Consider the following 15,465-nt stretch of genomic DNA (forward strand, 5'->3'; position numbering starts at 1 on the left):
ATTTGATTGGGACAGATTTTCAGGAAGCACCGTGGACATGGGTAAAACTGCAGTTGAATGAGGGACAAAAGGTTGGGAAAGATACGTAGGTGAAATTTGTCTTAGGGGTGTGCCTCTCTGACACACACTCTCACGTGTCCCTGTTGTAAAGGTAAGGGAGTTTTATGGATTTATAAAGCACAAAGGATCTGGTTCTATTCTGGAGATTAGGAAGGATTCTGGAAAAGGCTGAGCAGCACAGCAAAGTGAAAAGATATCTGGTAGTAGGGAGAGGTAGCATGGAAATGTACATGGACAGGCTAGGGGGCCAGGAGGGAAAGTCATTTTCCTGTCGGCTTCACTGAAGGCACTTTTGCTGAAGACCTGGGGCACGATAGGGAGGTTCCTTGGCTCTGGGGCTTGTTTCCCCTGTACTTTCCCAAACCCCAGGGCTGGGTTTCAAGGAAGAGTTTCTTTCCCTGTGATGCATGCCTGGAGGGGCCTTATTTGCAATTGTTGATGGTAAAGCTACATCTCTTGGCTGCATTGCTTATCTTACGTTCTTGCTTGACCTAGTTGCTGATCTGGAACTCAAACTTGATTGTTCTGGTGACCATGCCCACCTGAACTTGGGGAAGACAAAATAAATATTGTTCTCCCCATTTTTAACCTGTGGCCTAGAAAAGGCCATTGTATTGAACAAATAAATGTGACCAGACCCTAGACAACCTTGAAACTCACCCTGGATAAACTCTCCATGTGTCCCTTGCTCTGCTACATTAAGAGTTACCGTATTGCTACAGCCTTACCACCTACATCCTTGAGTCAGACAACCTGGGATTTGTCTTACCTGAGTATACAGCTGTAAAAATAGCTAGCTTGCCTCCTCGTTCCCTTTCCTTTGGCAGATCTACCTCTTCTTTTTGCCCCAGTCTTCCACATTGAAGAATCCAACATTGTTACCATTTAACTTTCATACTTCTTCCTGCCTCAGCCATCATCTTACTCTCACTGAATTCTCATGAATTTCGTTTTCAGTTGAATTTGATTACAACACTGAATCATCCATTTCTGCTTAATGTTCTACTGATCATGTAATTTGAATGCCTTTTCAACACTTCAAAAAGGGAGAGTCAGTAATTGTTACAATATTGCTGTTAAAAATCTCTAGTGCATTTTAACATTGAGTAACAGATGACGCGTCTAATGAATAGCGTGGCTGCTTAGATTGCATAATTATAGGTTTGTTTGACTTTAGGAAAATTATATGCAGGCCAACTTCATCCATTTAGATACTTTTTATAGTATGTAACTACCAAAGTACTTCAGTCTAAAAGGAAGCCTTCCTTTAGTGATTATTATTATTATTTTTTTCTAGGATTTGCCACCAAACAGGAAAAGAAATGAAACAGAAACCATCTTTTAAGAATGGGTTTAATGCTGTGGCCCTTCCTGGTCTAAATAACACTTTTAAGCTTCCTTGCATTCTTGTAGCAGTTCATAGTGCTTGGGATCACTGGGTACAGACACACAGATTTGTAGGAGGGCAGCCCAATTACTAGCGTTTTAACTGAAAGAGTTATAATGTTATAATGTAAATCAAGGTTTATCTGTGCCCTCTGGACTTGATTTGCTGTCAGGGGCAGGGGGATAGATTTCAGCTAGTTACTGTAGTAACGTCTTAACCATTTTGTCATTAGTGTACCAGATGTGTTACGGAGATTTCCCATCCGCCGAGATCTCCCCAGGAGTCTTGCCTGTGTATTTACTGGCTTGTAAATGAATGTTCAAGTATATCATTTAGGTTCATATGATTAACCCAACAAGGGTTGACTGTCATAATGTATGCTCATAGACAGGCACAACCAAGAAATAGAAAAATCTCTAGGCTCTCCTGAGCCTGCTTGGCTGAGGGAGACAGTCCGAGGCTTGAAAGGTAGAGATGGCTTTGACATTGGGCCCCCCTTGGTGTATCAGGACTCGCCTCATGCTCTTGAACATTGCCCTCCACGGCCGCTCCTCCATCCCTGTTGCTGCCATGCTCTTGGCCTAGTACAGGCTTGGCTTCTCAGCAGCTAGAGTTGGCTCAGTTACTCTCCTAGTGTTCAGTGGGTGACCTGGCTGCTTTGATGGCGCCTCTGGTTAGCCTTGCTGACGTGGAAGGTCACTCCCCTCACCAGTGTCACAGTGTAGTGCAGTTGAATACATACGCATCTCTATGTTCACTCAGTGTTACTTACAGTAGCCAAGATTTGGAAGCAGCCCAAGCGTCTGTCAGTAGATGCGTGGGTAAAATAACCATGGGACATTTACACAATGGAACACAGCTTGTAAAAACGAAGGAAATCTTCTGTTCTGTGACAGCATGGATGGACCTGGAGAGTATTATGTCAAGTGGAATAAGCCGGTCAGAAAAAGACAAATGCCATGTGATCTCACGTATACGTGGAAACTAATGAACAAAATTAACAAACTAGAGAACAGACACAGAGAACAGACTGACAGCTGTCAGAGGGGAGAGGCGTTACGGGGCTGGGTGGAAACGGTGACGGCACTGAGGGAAAACAAAACAAGACGCACAGACACAGATAACAGTTAGGTGATTCCCAAAGGGGGAGGGGGAGGGGGAACAGGGTAAAGGGGGATAAATGACTTGGGGTCCTGAACACACAGTACAGTATACAGATCATGTGTGATAGAATTGTACACCTGAAACGTATATAATTTTATTAACCAATGTCACCCTAATAAATCAGCTTAAAAAAAAACTTAGTGCAGTTGACTCGTGGGCAACGTGGGTGTCAGGGCTGCCAACCTCTGCGCAGCTAAAAATCCATGTATTACCTTTGACTGCCCAGAGCTTAACTACTGGTAGCCTCCCATTGGTCAGAAGCCTGACCAATAACATAAACAGTCAATTAACACGTATTTTGTATGTTAAATCTGTTTTATGCCGTATTCTTAAAGTAAGCTGAAGAAAAAAAAATGTTACTAAGAAAATCATAAGGAAGAGGAAATAGATTTGCTGTAATCATTTTAAAAAATCTGCGTGTAAGTGGACGTGTGCAGATCAAACCTGTGTTGTTCGGGGTCAACTGTAATCTTCTGAAAGGGAAACGTATTATTTTTCATCAGATTCCTCTACTTATATTGAGGGCTTTGGAAAAGCGTTTCCAGGACCAGGTCTGATAGCATTTCAGTGGCGTTGCCTGGTGTCCTACCTGGAAGGGATCATGAAGGAGCTGAAGTAAAGCTCAGGGCCACAACTCCCCACCCCCCCCACCCCCCCCCGAGGGCTTGCCCCTATTCAGGAGGAGTTAGCGGTGCCGGTCCTCAGTCCTCGGGTGCTGGGGCCCTCTCGGCCTGGCCTGGGCGGGCAGGCAGGTGCAGAGACTGGGTGGTGAGGAAGCCTGAGGCGGAGGCCTGCTGTGCCCTGGGCAAGTCGCTCCAGCTGCTCAGGGCCTCGGTGCCTCATCCGTAAAGGGGAGAGAACACCTCCTGTCTCTCAATGTTGCTGTGAGGTTTATGGTAACTATGGTGTGCTCCGTACTGTCTTGGCACATAAGACGCATAATAATTGTTAGCTGTCGCTACTATTATCATCGTATATGTTGTTGTCGTTACTTGCCATGCTTCATCACCTGCACCAGTTTTCTCTAATGCCAGGCTTGCACAGGTGGGGTAGAGAAATACTCTCTCTCTGGGACTGCCATTCTGTGAGTTTCAACATCTTTCGTATGATTCTCTTCCTTCCTTCTCTCCCCCCTTCCCTGCTTCCATCTCCCACCACCTTACTGATGCTGGCCTCCTTCCTATGTGAAAAAACCACAATGACAATATAATAGGCAAATGAATTTATAGCATGTCTTTATATTTTAATTCAATCGCATATCCGAGGCAGGACAGTTTAGAGTTGGTGAAACTTTAATTTCAAATTTTATTACACAATGGCCATATAAAGAATACTGAAGAACGTGTTGCTTGTAATTCTTTGCTGGATCCCAAGAACACTAAGGCATCATTCTTGCCCGTAATGGATTGAAATCTGTTTGGAGAAAGGAGATGAATGCATATAAAAAGACAAGATTGTTTATGGTTCAAAGTGCCAAGTGTCAAGTATAGCTGTGACAAGCTAAGGGAGATCCTTCCAGGCTGACATAGTTGAAAAGCAGGTGGGGGGTGAGCTCGGTGCCTGAAGGGTGGGTGTGTGGGGCAACGATTGGTTGGCGTGGGTTCTTCGGAAGGGCTTTCCCTGTGGGGGGGGATTTTGATGGTGGGGTTATAGACCGTGGCACAAAGGAGCAGGGGCCCTCCAGCTGGTCAGGCCCTCCACACCCGCCTTGTTCCCCAGCCTCTTTCTGGTCATCAGCTGGCTCCCTGTTTATTTGGTCAATCCCTTTTCCCTCCTGAATTCTCGAATTCTGTGGAGATTTATTTGGCCTGTTGGCCATTTTTGTGCAACACTATGCTGTTCTTTTCCTGCCTTAATTCTTTAGTAGAAGACACATTCTCTTATGTCTAGCCTAGTGTTTCTGAAACATGAACCCAAGTAACATTTTATAAAAGAGGTTGTTTTTGCAGTCATAAGGGAAGTAAGGGTTGATAAGAAGAACAAAAGGAGTCACAAAAATAATCTTAAGATGGTGGAGGTGGGATGCAACTCGGTATGGGCATTCTCACCGCCTGTCTTCCTGGCACCGCGAGGGAGTCGCTGCTCGCTCTCGCCTGCGGCCTCTGGTCTCTGCAGCGGACCCGACTCCGACTTCAGCCTGCAGTCACCTGACTGGGCATCACTTCCAGGTGTGGTGTCATCCTCGGTTATTTTTAGGACTGACATCCTGATCTCTTCTGGTGGTTTCCCTGTGCTGCCTCAGGCTGCACCGCTCACTCGCCAGGTAGGCTCTTCGGCTTGCCCAGGCATCCCGGGCCCCGGAGCCTCGGCGGGGCCGCCTGCCTGGAAGCCGCACTCAGCCTCCGCAGGTTCTCCCTTGGGCTCCGTGCTGGCGGACTCGACCCAGCTGTTGCTCACTTTCTCCTTCCTTTACAGGGGAGCGCTCCGTGGCCGTGGTCTTGAAATTTTGCTGTCTGGTTCCGATAGTGAGAACCGTCATCCTATTTATTTTCCTTTGCGAAACTTTTCGTAGCATTTTTCTTGTTAAAGGCACAGTTCTAAGTGCTTTCAAAAGTCAACCCATGTGATCCCAGTAGGAGGTTGTCAATATTATATCAAAGTCTAGGTGTTGAAAGCCAAGAGGTATTCTCCCAGAAGCAGGTTAACTCCGGTACTTTGTGGAATGTGTTTGTAAGTAACTGTTGTAAAATAAAAGACTGATTTTATTTTTTAAAAAGATTTTATTCATCCATTTTTTAAGGAGAGAAGGGGGGAGAGAGAGAGAGAGAGAGAGAGAGAGAGAGAGAGAGGGAGAGAAACATCAATGTGCGGTGCGGTTGCTGGGGGCCATGGCCTGCAACCCAGGCATGTACCCTAACTGGGAATCGAACCTGGGACACTTTAGTTCCCAGCCTGCGCTCAATCCACTGAGCTACGCCAGCCAGGGCTAAAGACTAATTTTAAAGCCCAGGAAAATCATTTTAAGAAGCCAGATGTAAGTGGATTTTACATTATTTCATGACTTTGGGATGACCTGTCATGGTGTTCTTCAGAGTAGAGAAAAAATACCACCATTGGAATAGAGGCTTGGACTACCTGCATTTCCAAGTGTGTTACAAGCCAGCTCTGTTTTTCTTTCATTCAGCTTTTTTAATGTTAAAAATTTTTTATGATCCTGTGTTCTCTCTCTTTTCCATTGTGTTCAGAGTTTAAGAAAACAATTTTAAAACACTTTCAAGAAACTCATCTCACTTTTCCAATCTCCTGTTCCCTGGCGGTATTTTAACTTTTTAAACATGGCAAGCATAGTAGTTTCATATTCTGACTGATAATGCCAACATCTGAAACATTTGTGGATCTGTTTTTGCTGGTCCTTACTCTTGGTGGCTTGTTCTCGTATGTTTTTTTTTAGGGCAGCCTCCCCCACCAAACCTGTGCTCTCCGGCCCCACCCCATAATCTGCCCATTATCCCCAATAATTATTTGTTGGGATTCTTTGAGGCCAGGATGGAAGTGTCTTCTCCAGAGAGGAGTATCCCTGGGCACTCTCACTTTGAGACTGCCCTACACCACACCGGTGGGGAGTTCTTAGGTCCCCAGGACCACTCAGGTGGGGGGAACCAGGCTGCAGATCCAGGGGGGCTGGCTCATGGCCACAGTTTTTTAGATGCAGGTTATTTGGTTTCTCTCCCTCTTCCCTCTGTTCCGCTCAGTGGCCAAGGCCAACCTCCCACAGCTGGGAGGCCGGGTGGGATTACTCCTGGTCCATCTCATTCCGAGGAAGGGCACCTAGCTGACTGTGTGACTTTGTTCGGGGCTCTGCTTTTCTTTCACGTCTTCCCCCCTATATTTTGCTCTCGTTGTGTTTTACCATCTTGTGACTCTTGTTTTTAAGATCCCCCCCCCCATTTTTTTTTTAGTTGTCTTCAATAGGAGGATTGGTTCTTACAACCCCACCTACTGTTAGTAGAAGTGGAAATCTTCCTTATTTGGCCCTTAACAGTCCAGTGAGGTCCATGTGCAGGTAGATGACCCGGGTACTTTAGTGGATGAGGGAACAGGCTGGGAGGAGAGTGGTGACTGATTAAAAACCATATAAGCAAGTGGCAGAGACTGGAACTTTCCTGAGTTTGAGTCCATCTTTCTGCCTTTGAGCCTTTTTTAAAAAAGTTTTTAAAATATATTTTATTGATTATGCTATTACAGTTGTCCCATTCCCCCCTTCATTCCCCTCCACCCTGCACACCCCTTCCCACCCACATTTCCCCCTTTAGTTCATGTCCATGTGTTCTTTAGCTTCTACATTTCTCATACTATTCTTGCCCTCCCCCTGTCTATTTTCTACTTACCATGTATGCTACTAATTCTCTGTACCTTTTCCCCCTCTCTCCTCCTCCCACTCCCCTGTTGCTAACCCTCCATGTGATCTCCATTTCTGTGGTTCTGTTCCTGTTCTAGTTGTTTGCCTAGTTTGCTTTTGTTTTAGGTGTGGTTGTTAATAACTATGAGTTTGCTGTCATTTCACTGTTCATATTTCTTATCTTCTTTTTCTTAGGTAAGTCCCTTTAACATTTCATGTAATAAGGGCTTGGTGATGATGACTCCTTTAAGTTGACCTTTTCTGAGAAGCACTTTATCTGCCCTTCCATTCTAAATGAAAGCTTTGCTAGATAGAGCAATCTTGGATGTAGGTCCTTGCCTTTCATGCTTTGGAATACTTCTTTCCAGCCCCCTTTTGCCTGTAAGGTCTCTTTTGAGAAATCAGCTGACAGTCTGATGGGAACTCCTTTGTAGGTGACTGTCCCCTTATCTCTTGCTGCTTCTAGAATTCTCTCCTTCATTTTAATCTTGGGTAATGTAATTATGATGTGCCTTGGTGTGTTCCTCCTTTGGTCCAACTTCTTTGGGACTCTCTGAGCTTCCTGGACTTCCCAGAAGTCTATTTCCTTTGCCAGATTGGGGAAATTGTCCTTTATTATTTGTTTAAATAACTTTTCCACCTGTTTCTCTTCCTCTTCCCCTTCTAGTACCCCTGTAGTTCGAATGTTGGAACATTTAAAGATGTCCTGGAGGTTCCTAAGCCTCTCCTCATTTTTTTGAATTCTTGTTTCTTCATTCTTTTCTGTTTGGTTGTTCCTGTCTTCCTTCTGGTCCACTCCATTGATTTGAGTCCCAGTTTTCTTGCCATCACTATTGGTTCCCTGTGCATTTTTCTTCATTTCACTTACTATAGCCTTCATTTTTTCATCTAATTTGTGACCAGAATCAACCAGTTCTGGGAACATCCTGATCACCAGTGCTTTGAACTGTGCATCTGATAGGTTGGCTGACTCTTGGTCGCTTAGATGTACTGGCTCTAGGGCTTTGATCTGTTCTTCTGTTTGAGTCTTTTTTTTTTTTTTTTTTGGTCTGGTTGCACCTGTTATGTAGTGAGGGGCGGAGCCTTAAGTGTTCACCAGGGCGGGGCAACCCAGTCGCTGGGTTGTGACGCTGTATGTGGGGGTGGGGTCTGAGAGGGAACTATGGCGCTTGCTCTGCTCACCGATTTCAGTCCCTTCTGCCGATTTCCCACCAGCAAATTGGGCCCTTCTGGTGCTGGTTCCCGGGTGGATGGGCTTGTGTACATTCCAGGACCCTGTGGGTCTCTCCAACGAATTCTCCCGTGAGGCTGGGAGTCTCTGCCGGCACCTCAACCCCCACAAATGTTTTCAATCAGTGCTTTTAGGCTTTATTTCCCGGCGCTGGGGCCCTGGGTTGCATGGTCTGTCTTGCTCCCCGATTTCGCCTGGTTTATCTGCGTGGGACTGTGTGTCCGTGGTCAGCCAGCGGCCTAGTGCGCCTCACTGGGTCTGCCTGTTGCCACCCTGCACCCGGGGTCTGCCAGCCGCTGCCTGCCTGCCCGGGACCACCAACCACCACTTTTTCCTGCCGAGACCCCTCTCCGCCGGCCGCCGACTCCCCCCCTTACCAGTCTGGATGAATGGTTGTCGGACTTCCGTACAGTTCAACTTTCTGTCAGATCTGGTTGTGTTTTTGTTTCTAAATTTTTGTTGTCCTTAATTTTGATTGTGCGAGGAGGCACAGTGTGTCTACCTATGCCTCCGTCTTGGCCGGAAGTCCCCTTTGAGCCTTTTTCAACAGGGTTTGTTCTTAGCGTTTTGAATGAAGTATACACATGTTGAGGAAGTTTTAAAAAACATGTGATACCTTTAAAAATCATTTAGAGCATGACTGATAGATGTTATATTGGTATAGCTTTTTCCAGATAGGGCATTTTAAATGGAAAATAATAATTGCTTTTTTCTTTCTTTCAGCTGAAGTGAGTAGTGAATACAGCATGGATAAGGCGATGGTTGAATTTGTTATGATGGACCGGGAACTAAACCATTATGTAAAGGCTGTTCAGTCCATGATAAATCACGTAAGTTTTTTCCACTCCCCTGGCTACATTTGACTGTGGCTCTCTGACCTAGAAATAAAAAGAGAAGAAATAGAAAAGAAAAATTCTTTTCTAACCTTTAGCATTTCCTTCTTTTACTGTGGGAGCTGTTAACTCCTTCTTAATCAGGAAGTTCATAGAATAGGAATCTTAAATATTTTCCCAGTTAGTCCACCTAGGTAGTTAAGGGAGTTACATCTATCTTAGATTTTCCTCCATCTTTTGGTCTCAAACTTTTTAATCTAAGCCTCCTTAGAATGTGAGGAGATTTTTATAAAAATGCTAAAAATTCAAAGGAACTTGTTTTTGTTTTTCTGTTTGCTCAAGCGTACAACGTAGACAGGGTTTAGTCACTCATGCTCCAGCTTTAACTAATAAGCAGCTGTTGCAAAATTCACAGAATCAGATAATGGGGAAGAGTTTCAGAGCGAGTTTAGAAATAAAGCAGCTCGGCATTTCGGTTCTTCCAGAAGCCAGACTTATCTCTGTTGACTCCAGCTGTCACGGGAGCAGCAGGCAGGCAGTTAAGGTGGGAACACAGCAACCTCCTTTTCAGCGGTACCAGGTTGAGTAAGAAGTGAGCAATACGATTGCAGTAATGTTTCTGAGAAGCCCTTTGTCCTCTGAGCAGTGGAAACTCCCCTTTGAACTTATTTCATGTACCTGTGCAATAGGCTGTCTTGTAGTTCTGGTTTTTTTATTTGTCTTCTCTAACATGGATCTATGGGAAAATTCTAAAAATCAAATGTTTTACGAGACTGGCTACCACTCAGTGGAAGATAAAATTTTTTTTAGTATGGTTTAATCCTTAAGTCATGCTTAAGTGAGCATTACCTAGTTCCATGGAGTTATAAAAACTTTTTTAAGAATTATTTTATGGGTTAATTTTTTTTTCTGTTTTTATTGTTGTTGGTATTTGATTAGTATTTATTAAGTGTATTGTTTGTGATTTACTTAAGGATATCTGCTTATATCCAAGTAAGAAACTCTTTCAGCTTGTGCCCTGGCTGGTATGGCTCAGTGGATTGAGTGCCAGCCTGCAGATCAAAGGGTTGCCTGTTTGATTCCCAGTCTAGGGCACATGCCTGGGTTGTGGGCCAGGTCCCCAGTAGGGGGCCTGTGAAAAGCAACCACACATTGATATTGCCTCTATTCTTTCTCCCTCCCTTCCCTTCTCTAAAAATAAATAAATAAAATCTTTATAAAACTGATGTTTCTGAAGCGTGGTGGCTGACAGCCCTTGTACTGTGAATATTTCTTCCATTGGAAAATATGAACCTGACATCATGCTGGGGCATTTGAAACTGGATGACTGAGCACTTAGACCAGAGGTTTTCAATTCCAGCTGACTCCTAGAACCAGCCAGTCTCTAAAGAGATTCTGTTTTCATTGGTTGGGAGCAGGATTGGAGGAACCTGTGTTTTTAAAAACTCATTCTAATATGTATCCAGGGTTGAAACCATTGGCTTAAAAGAACAAGGCTGATTATAAAAGAAAGTGTGTTTGCTACCAAAGATCGGAGTTAGCCTTGTTATATAGATCGTTCCTGCTTTGGCCCTTATATTCTGTGGAGGTTATTTGTTAGTCCTGTCTGTTTTTAACTTGGAAGTTGTGCAAATGTAACAGCATAGTGTGTACACTATAGATAAGAAAACCAGATTTGGGAAGTTAAAGGACTTAATGTGGATTTATTTTTTTGCCTGTTAAACTCTAGGATTCACAGATACTTAAGGTATTTTTAAATAAAGAAATGAACCCTTTCCCCTTTCAGAAAACTGAGCTGCTCATAAAAAAAAAAAAGAATGAAAGTCATAGACAAAGAAGCCCTTCCCCTCCCACATTCAGTAGTTAACAGCATTTCTTTCATCTTGGGGCCTCATCCCATTGCCCCTGCCCTACTGCACTGGGAAGCTTATGCTTTGAGTCTTATCCCACGTTTTGATGCGAACCTCACACCACACTCCAGAGCAGCTGGACTTAGTGATTCTTGTGCTTGTGAGGAAGGTCCCCAGGTCTTCATAAAAAGAAAACATATTCATTGTTCTTTTCTGATGCAAAGTTGTGCTCTTTATGTAAGCTTGACACAACGCCAAGAATAGTAAACCATCATTTCAGAAGGTTTCTAAGGCCTGAGTCCATCTGGGGACATGACCAGTGTTTGGGGAAATATTTTACACCTCCTGATACGCTGTGTAGTCTTCCCATACTTGAAGTTATGGCTGTTGCTGTCTCGTTGCTCGTCCGGGTGAGGGATAAGAAGTGAGCAGCAGCTTGAGACGGGCCCGAGTGGTCTAGCTCTCCAGAAACAGCAGTGATCTTGGCATCAGAAACCCTTTCGACCTTGGTTCTTCCATTTGCTAAGTTATGATCCAGAGTCAGGAAATGAAACCTTTCAGAACTTCATGTTCTTCATCTATAAAACCCTTGGCCTGCCTATTTCACAAGATTATTATGTGAGTCAGATTAAAATACTGTGTGTGTCTCAAACACTTGGACATTCATAAAATTGGATAGAGATATTAAGATACTATGTTACTGCAAACCCAGATTTCCAAGCACATTTCTTAGGACGATGGAACAAAAATCTTTCTCAAAAACAAGTACTTTGCTCACTTTATTTCAAGGTTTTCCAATAAAACTTTAATTGGCTTTGACCTGGCTAGTCTAAAATTGAGGAATCATAGGATTAGATATAAGCTCCTTAAGCTACAGCGTGAGGAGTTTATGATCTCTGAAACATGATCTCTGAAATTGTTTAAGGCAGATTACTAAGAAAGAACACAGATTATAGCAACACAGCTTGTAGCTTCTGCTGTCACCGACGTGCACACTCCCATTACTGTATTATTTACCCGGGTTCTGATTCATCCTCTAGTCTTTCTGTTTATGAATTTTCATACAGTCACGGTACCTTAAAAGTTAATCATCAGAGAGCTTTAGAGTTTATCATTTAAATCTCTCTCTCCTATTCTTACCTTCACAGAATTCTGGAGGTTATGTACCTATGAAAAGGTTTGAGAGGTTTACTTTGGAACCTTAGAAGAGTAGGTCAGTTGACCAACATCCCTGGGAAATCCCTTTCAGCAGATGCTCTCAGATTGCCTTTCTGTGTCCTTTGAGAAAATAAAGCTGCTGTGTATTCTCCAAAGCCTGAAGATTTTATTTGGAATCAGTGTTTAGCTCACTTCTCTGAAAATTAAAAAAAATAATAAATAAAAGGACTGCATCCCAGGTAGTTTGTAAGGCGGTACTATGCAGCATACTTAAACACAACACCACCAAAAAAACCCCAGGTAGTCTGTAAGTCATTTATACAAACTTTCAGGATAAATAGGGTTTATACCTGCCACAGCTCTTTAAGACATTCGTTCTGAACCGCAGAGAGCCCTGTGTGAGTTCGCTGGAGACTCTGAGTCAGGAGACCACACGCGTGACGGGGTGTTCGCAGGCTGCGGAGTGGCACACGGAGGAGCCGGGGCGCAGTGCCTTCCTTTCTCACTGCCCCTGCGCGGAGCGGCTGCGCTCAGTTTCATGCCGAGGGCAGAGTGAGGTCCTGAACATCCCACTGGATGACTTAGCGCTCCTGGACTTGGTGTCTAAGCCTTTGTTACTTGGGTATGTTGAATGGACACCATTGGTTGGCTCTTTGTTCTCAAACGTTCATCAAATAAGGATTCGCCTCTGGGTGCCAGATACTTCTACGTACAAGACCCAGGTGGTCATTCAGCCAAGCCCACATGACCCCCACCTTTAGGACGTCCAAAGTCTGGAGGGGGGACAAGTGTTTAACACAGAGACGTGCACATGTTACCTAACTTGTGGTGTGCACCCAACCAAAGGAAAAGCACAGTGTTCAAGGGGTGTAACCCCTCAGGGGGCATAATATTCTCCAGGGGCTGGGGACTTCTTCCTGAGGAAGTGACATTTAATAGGGGAAAGTCAGATGAGCTTCAGTATGGGAATTGTGACAGAGAACCTAGATGTTTATGTGACTTTTGCATGAAATGGAAGGTCTCTTTTCCACTTGTCTCGGTGTCCAAGTTTGAGAGTGCCTCAGTCAATCCATAGATTTAATCTGAGAAATGTATGCCAAAGAAAGCCTACTTTTATATACAGAATAAAGTTTCCGGCTCGGAGAGCAGTGGCATAACCTACCGGAGCCAGGTCAGCGATTCGCCCGCTCGCAGAGAGGAGTGCCGCTGTGCACCAGCCACCGTGCCCAGCCGTGCAAGGCGTGGCGGCGGCTGGCTGAAGAGTCACCTCAGTGCTCATCTTCTGCTTCTGAAACCACTGCCCCAGTCACGCCACTTCACGAATCCCTCTCGAAATGAGACTTTCTGTTCCATAATGAATAAGCTGTGGTAACGCTGCGTAGTTCTGACTCTCCCATTCTGTAAGACTAAACCTGTAACCCCCTCCTGCGGGTTTCAGATTCCAGGGGGTGGGAACCGGTGTAATTCAGGGAACCCCCAAATCCATTTTCAGGTGTAATTCAAGGAACCCCCAAATCCATTTTCAGGTGTGCGCTCTTTCAAATAAGAGATGGAAAGGAGTCCAGCTGCTGTCATCGGGGTGGTCCTCGCAACTTTTTGTGACCTTCCTTCTCGTAGTGAATGTGGACAGGTGCCGCAAGCTCCAGGGCGAACGTCCTGGCAGGCTCAGACGGTGTCACACGTTAGCGGTCAGGGAGGAAGCAGGCGTCCTCTCTGCTTCTGATGAGCAGTTTGGTCCCAGGGTGTAGCCAAAGCACCTGAAGCCTGAGATTCACATTATGCTTTGACGTTGATTATTTTTTCATCATGATATTGTTCTGAATTGTATAATTTTACTGAAACTTTAAACCTCAAGAGAATTGTCAGATTTTACCCTTACATTGTTCTTTTAGCGTGTGCTGTTTCAGCCCATTAAGTAAGGTATTGGAAAATCCAGAGCATTTGTATTTTCTTCGCCTTCCTCTCTTACCATCTTTGGTGCTACACGCAGCTTATAGATTACATAAGATTTGAAAGCAGTGAAATTGGATGGTTGTCACGTATTTGTTTTTGTTTTGTTTTGAAGCCAGCGTTTTATAACAATTCCCATCAAAAGCCTGGGGAGGGAGAGTGTTTTTCTTCTTAACCTAACAGGAGCGATTAAGCACTAAATTGGTCTACTTGTGTTGTTGCTTACAAATCTGTTCATGGGTATGCCCCGTGTGCTGTGGTTTTTACTTGATAAGCTAACCTGAACATTTAATCTGACTGAAAGGTAGAGGAGTGGAAATATACCGCATGTAAGCTGTTGAAACCGGCACAATCTTAGATACAATAAAAGAACAAGGTGGGTCAAAGGTATAGCTTACCTCAGCCTTGTCATTATGCAACTAGTCGAGAATGTTTTTGATATGTTACTTCCCTGTGCCTCCTCACCCTTCACCCTCCACCAGCTTTGGTTTTTGTAAATTTAACTTGAAAGCTACCTTAACATCCACTACTTTAACATCAACTCTTATGGAGTATCTTGCAAGTTGGGAGTTACCATTTTAGTTAAACCAGATTGGGGGAGCATTTACTCCCTTAGGAAATGGGTACTGGGCTAGCCAGAAATTTGTCTGCCCCCCCACCCCCACCATAAGATGGTTCTATTAGCGAAACAATTTTGTTAAATTGTATTGTGACAGTTGTCATATAAGTGCACATTTAAAAAAAAAAGCTTTCTGCCCTGGCTGGTGTGGCTCAGTGGATATAGTGCTAGCCTGTAAACCAAAGGGTTGATGGTTTGGTTCCTGGTTCGATTCCCAGTCAGGGTATATGCCTGAGTTGCAGGCCAGGTCCCCAGCAGGGGGTGCGTGAAAGGCAACCACACTTTTACGTTTTTCTCTTTCTCCCTCCTTTCCCCTCTGTCTAATAATAAAGAATTAAAATCTTTAAAAAAGCCTTGAAAATCGATGCATTTTTATGTAGCCTTTTTAATATTGAAGATGGAAGAAAATATGCAACATTTTCAACAGAAAATCAGCATATTATGCTTTATTATTTCAAGAAAGGTCAAAATGCAACTGAAACACCAAAACAAAAATCGTGCAGTATATGAGGAAGGTGCTGTGACTGATCAAACATGTCAGAAGTGGTTTGCGAAGTTTCTTGCTGGAAATCCTGTGCTGGATGCTGCTTCACAGTCAGGTAGACCAGTTGAATTTGACAGTGATCAAATAGAGACATTAATTGAGAATAGTCAGTGTTACACCACATGGGAAATAGTTGACATACTTAAGATATCTAAATCAATAAAGTTACTGGTGAAAATAAAAAAAATGCATCTTTTATCTTAAAGAAAAATCCATACAGGCTTTTTAAGGCCAACCCGTAATAATTTATAGCATCTGAAGAAAGTTTCAGGCTGACAATGTAATTTATTGGATATGACCATCTACTGACTAAATGTGAAATGCGCCCAC

General features: G+C 44.0%; 1 protein-coding gene and 1 long non-coding RNA gene across 4 annotated transcripts in view; both read left to right on the top strand.

The window, feature by feature from the left end:
- Positions 1–15,465, top strand: part of NSMCE2 (NSE2 (MMS21) homolog, SMC5-SMC6 complex SUMO ligase) — a 205,187-nt gene that overhangs the window by 36,718 nt on the left and 153,004 nt on the right. For all 3 annotated transcript variants that reach the window (XM_028534065.2, XM_036031415.1, XM_036031416.1), the window contains exon 3: positions 8,905–9,011. In XM_028534065.2, the coding sequence (XP_028389866.1) occupies positions 8,905–9,011 (107 nt within the window). The remainder of the gene's footprint in view (positions 1–8,904; positions 9,012–15,465) is intronic.
- Positions 13,373–14,104, top strand: LOC118501786. Its single transcript, XR_004904442.1, has 2 exons — positions 13,373–13,480; positions 13,515–14,104. It is a non-coding gene; the product is annotated as an uncharacterized LOC118501786 (long non-coding RNA).

Source organism: Phyllostomus discolor, chromosome 7 (assembly GCF_004126475.2).
Source record: "Phyllostomus discolor isolate MPI-MPIP mPhyDis1 chromosome 7, mPhyDis1.pri.v3, whole genome shotgun sequence".
NCBI lineage: Eukaryota > Metazoa > Chordata > Mammalia > Chiroptera > Phyllostomidae > Phyllostomus > Phyllostomus discolor.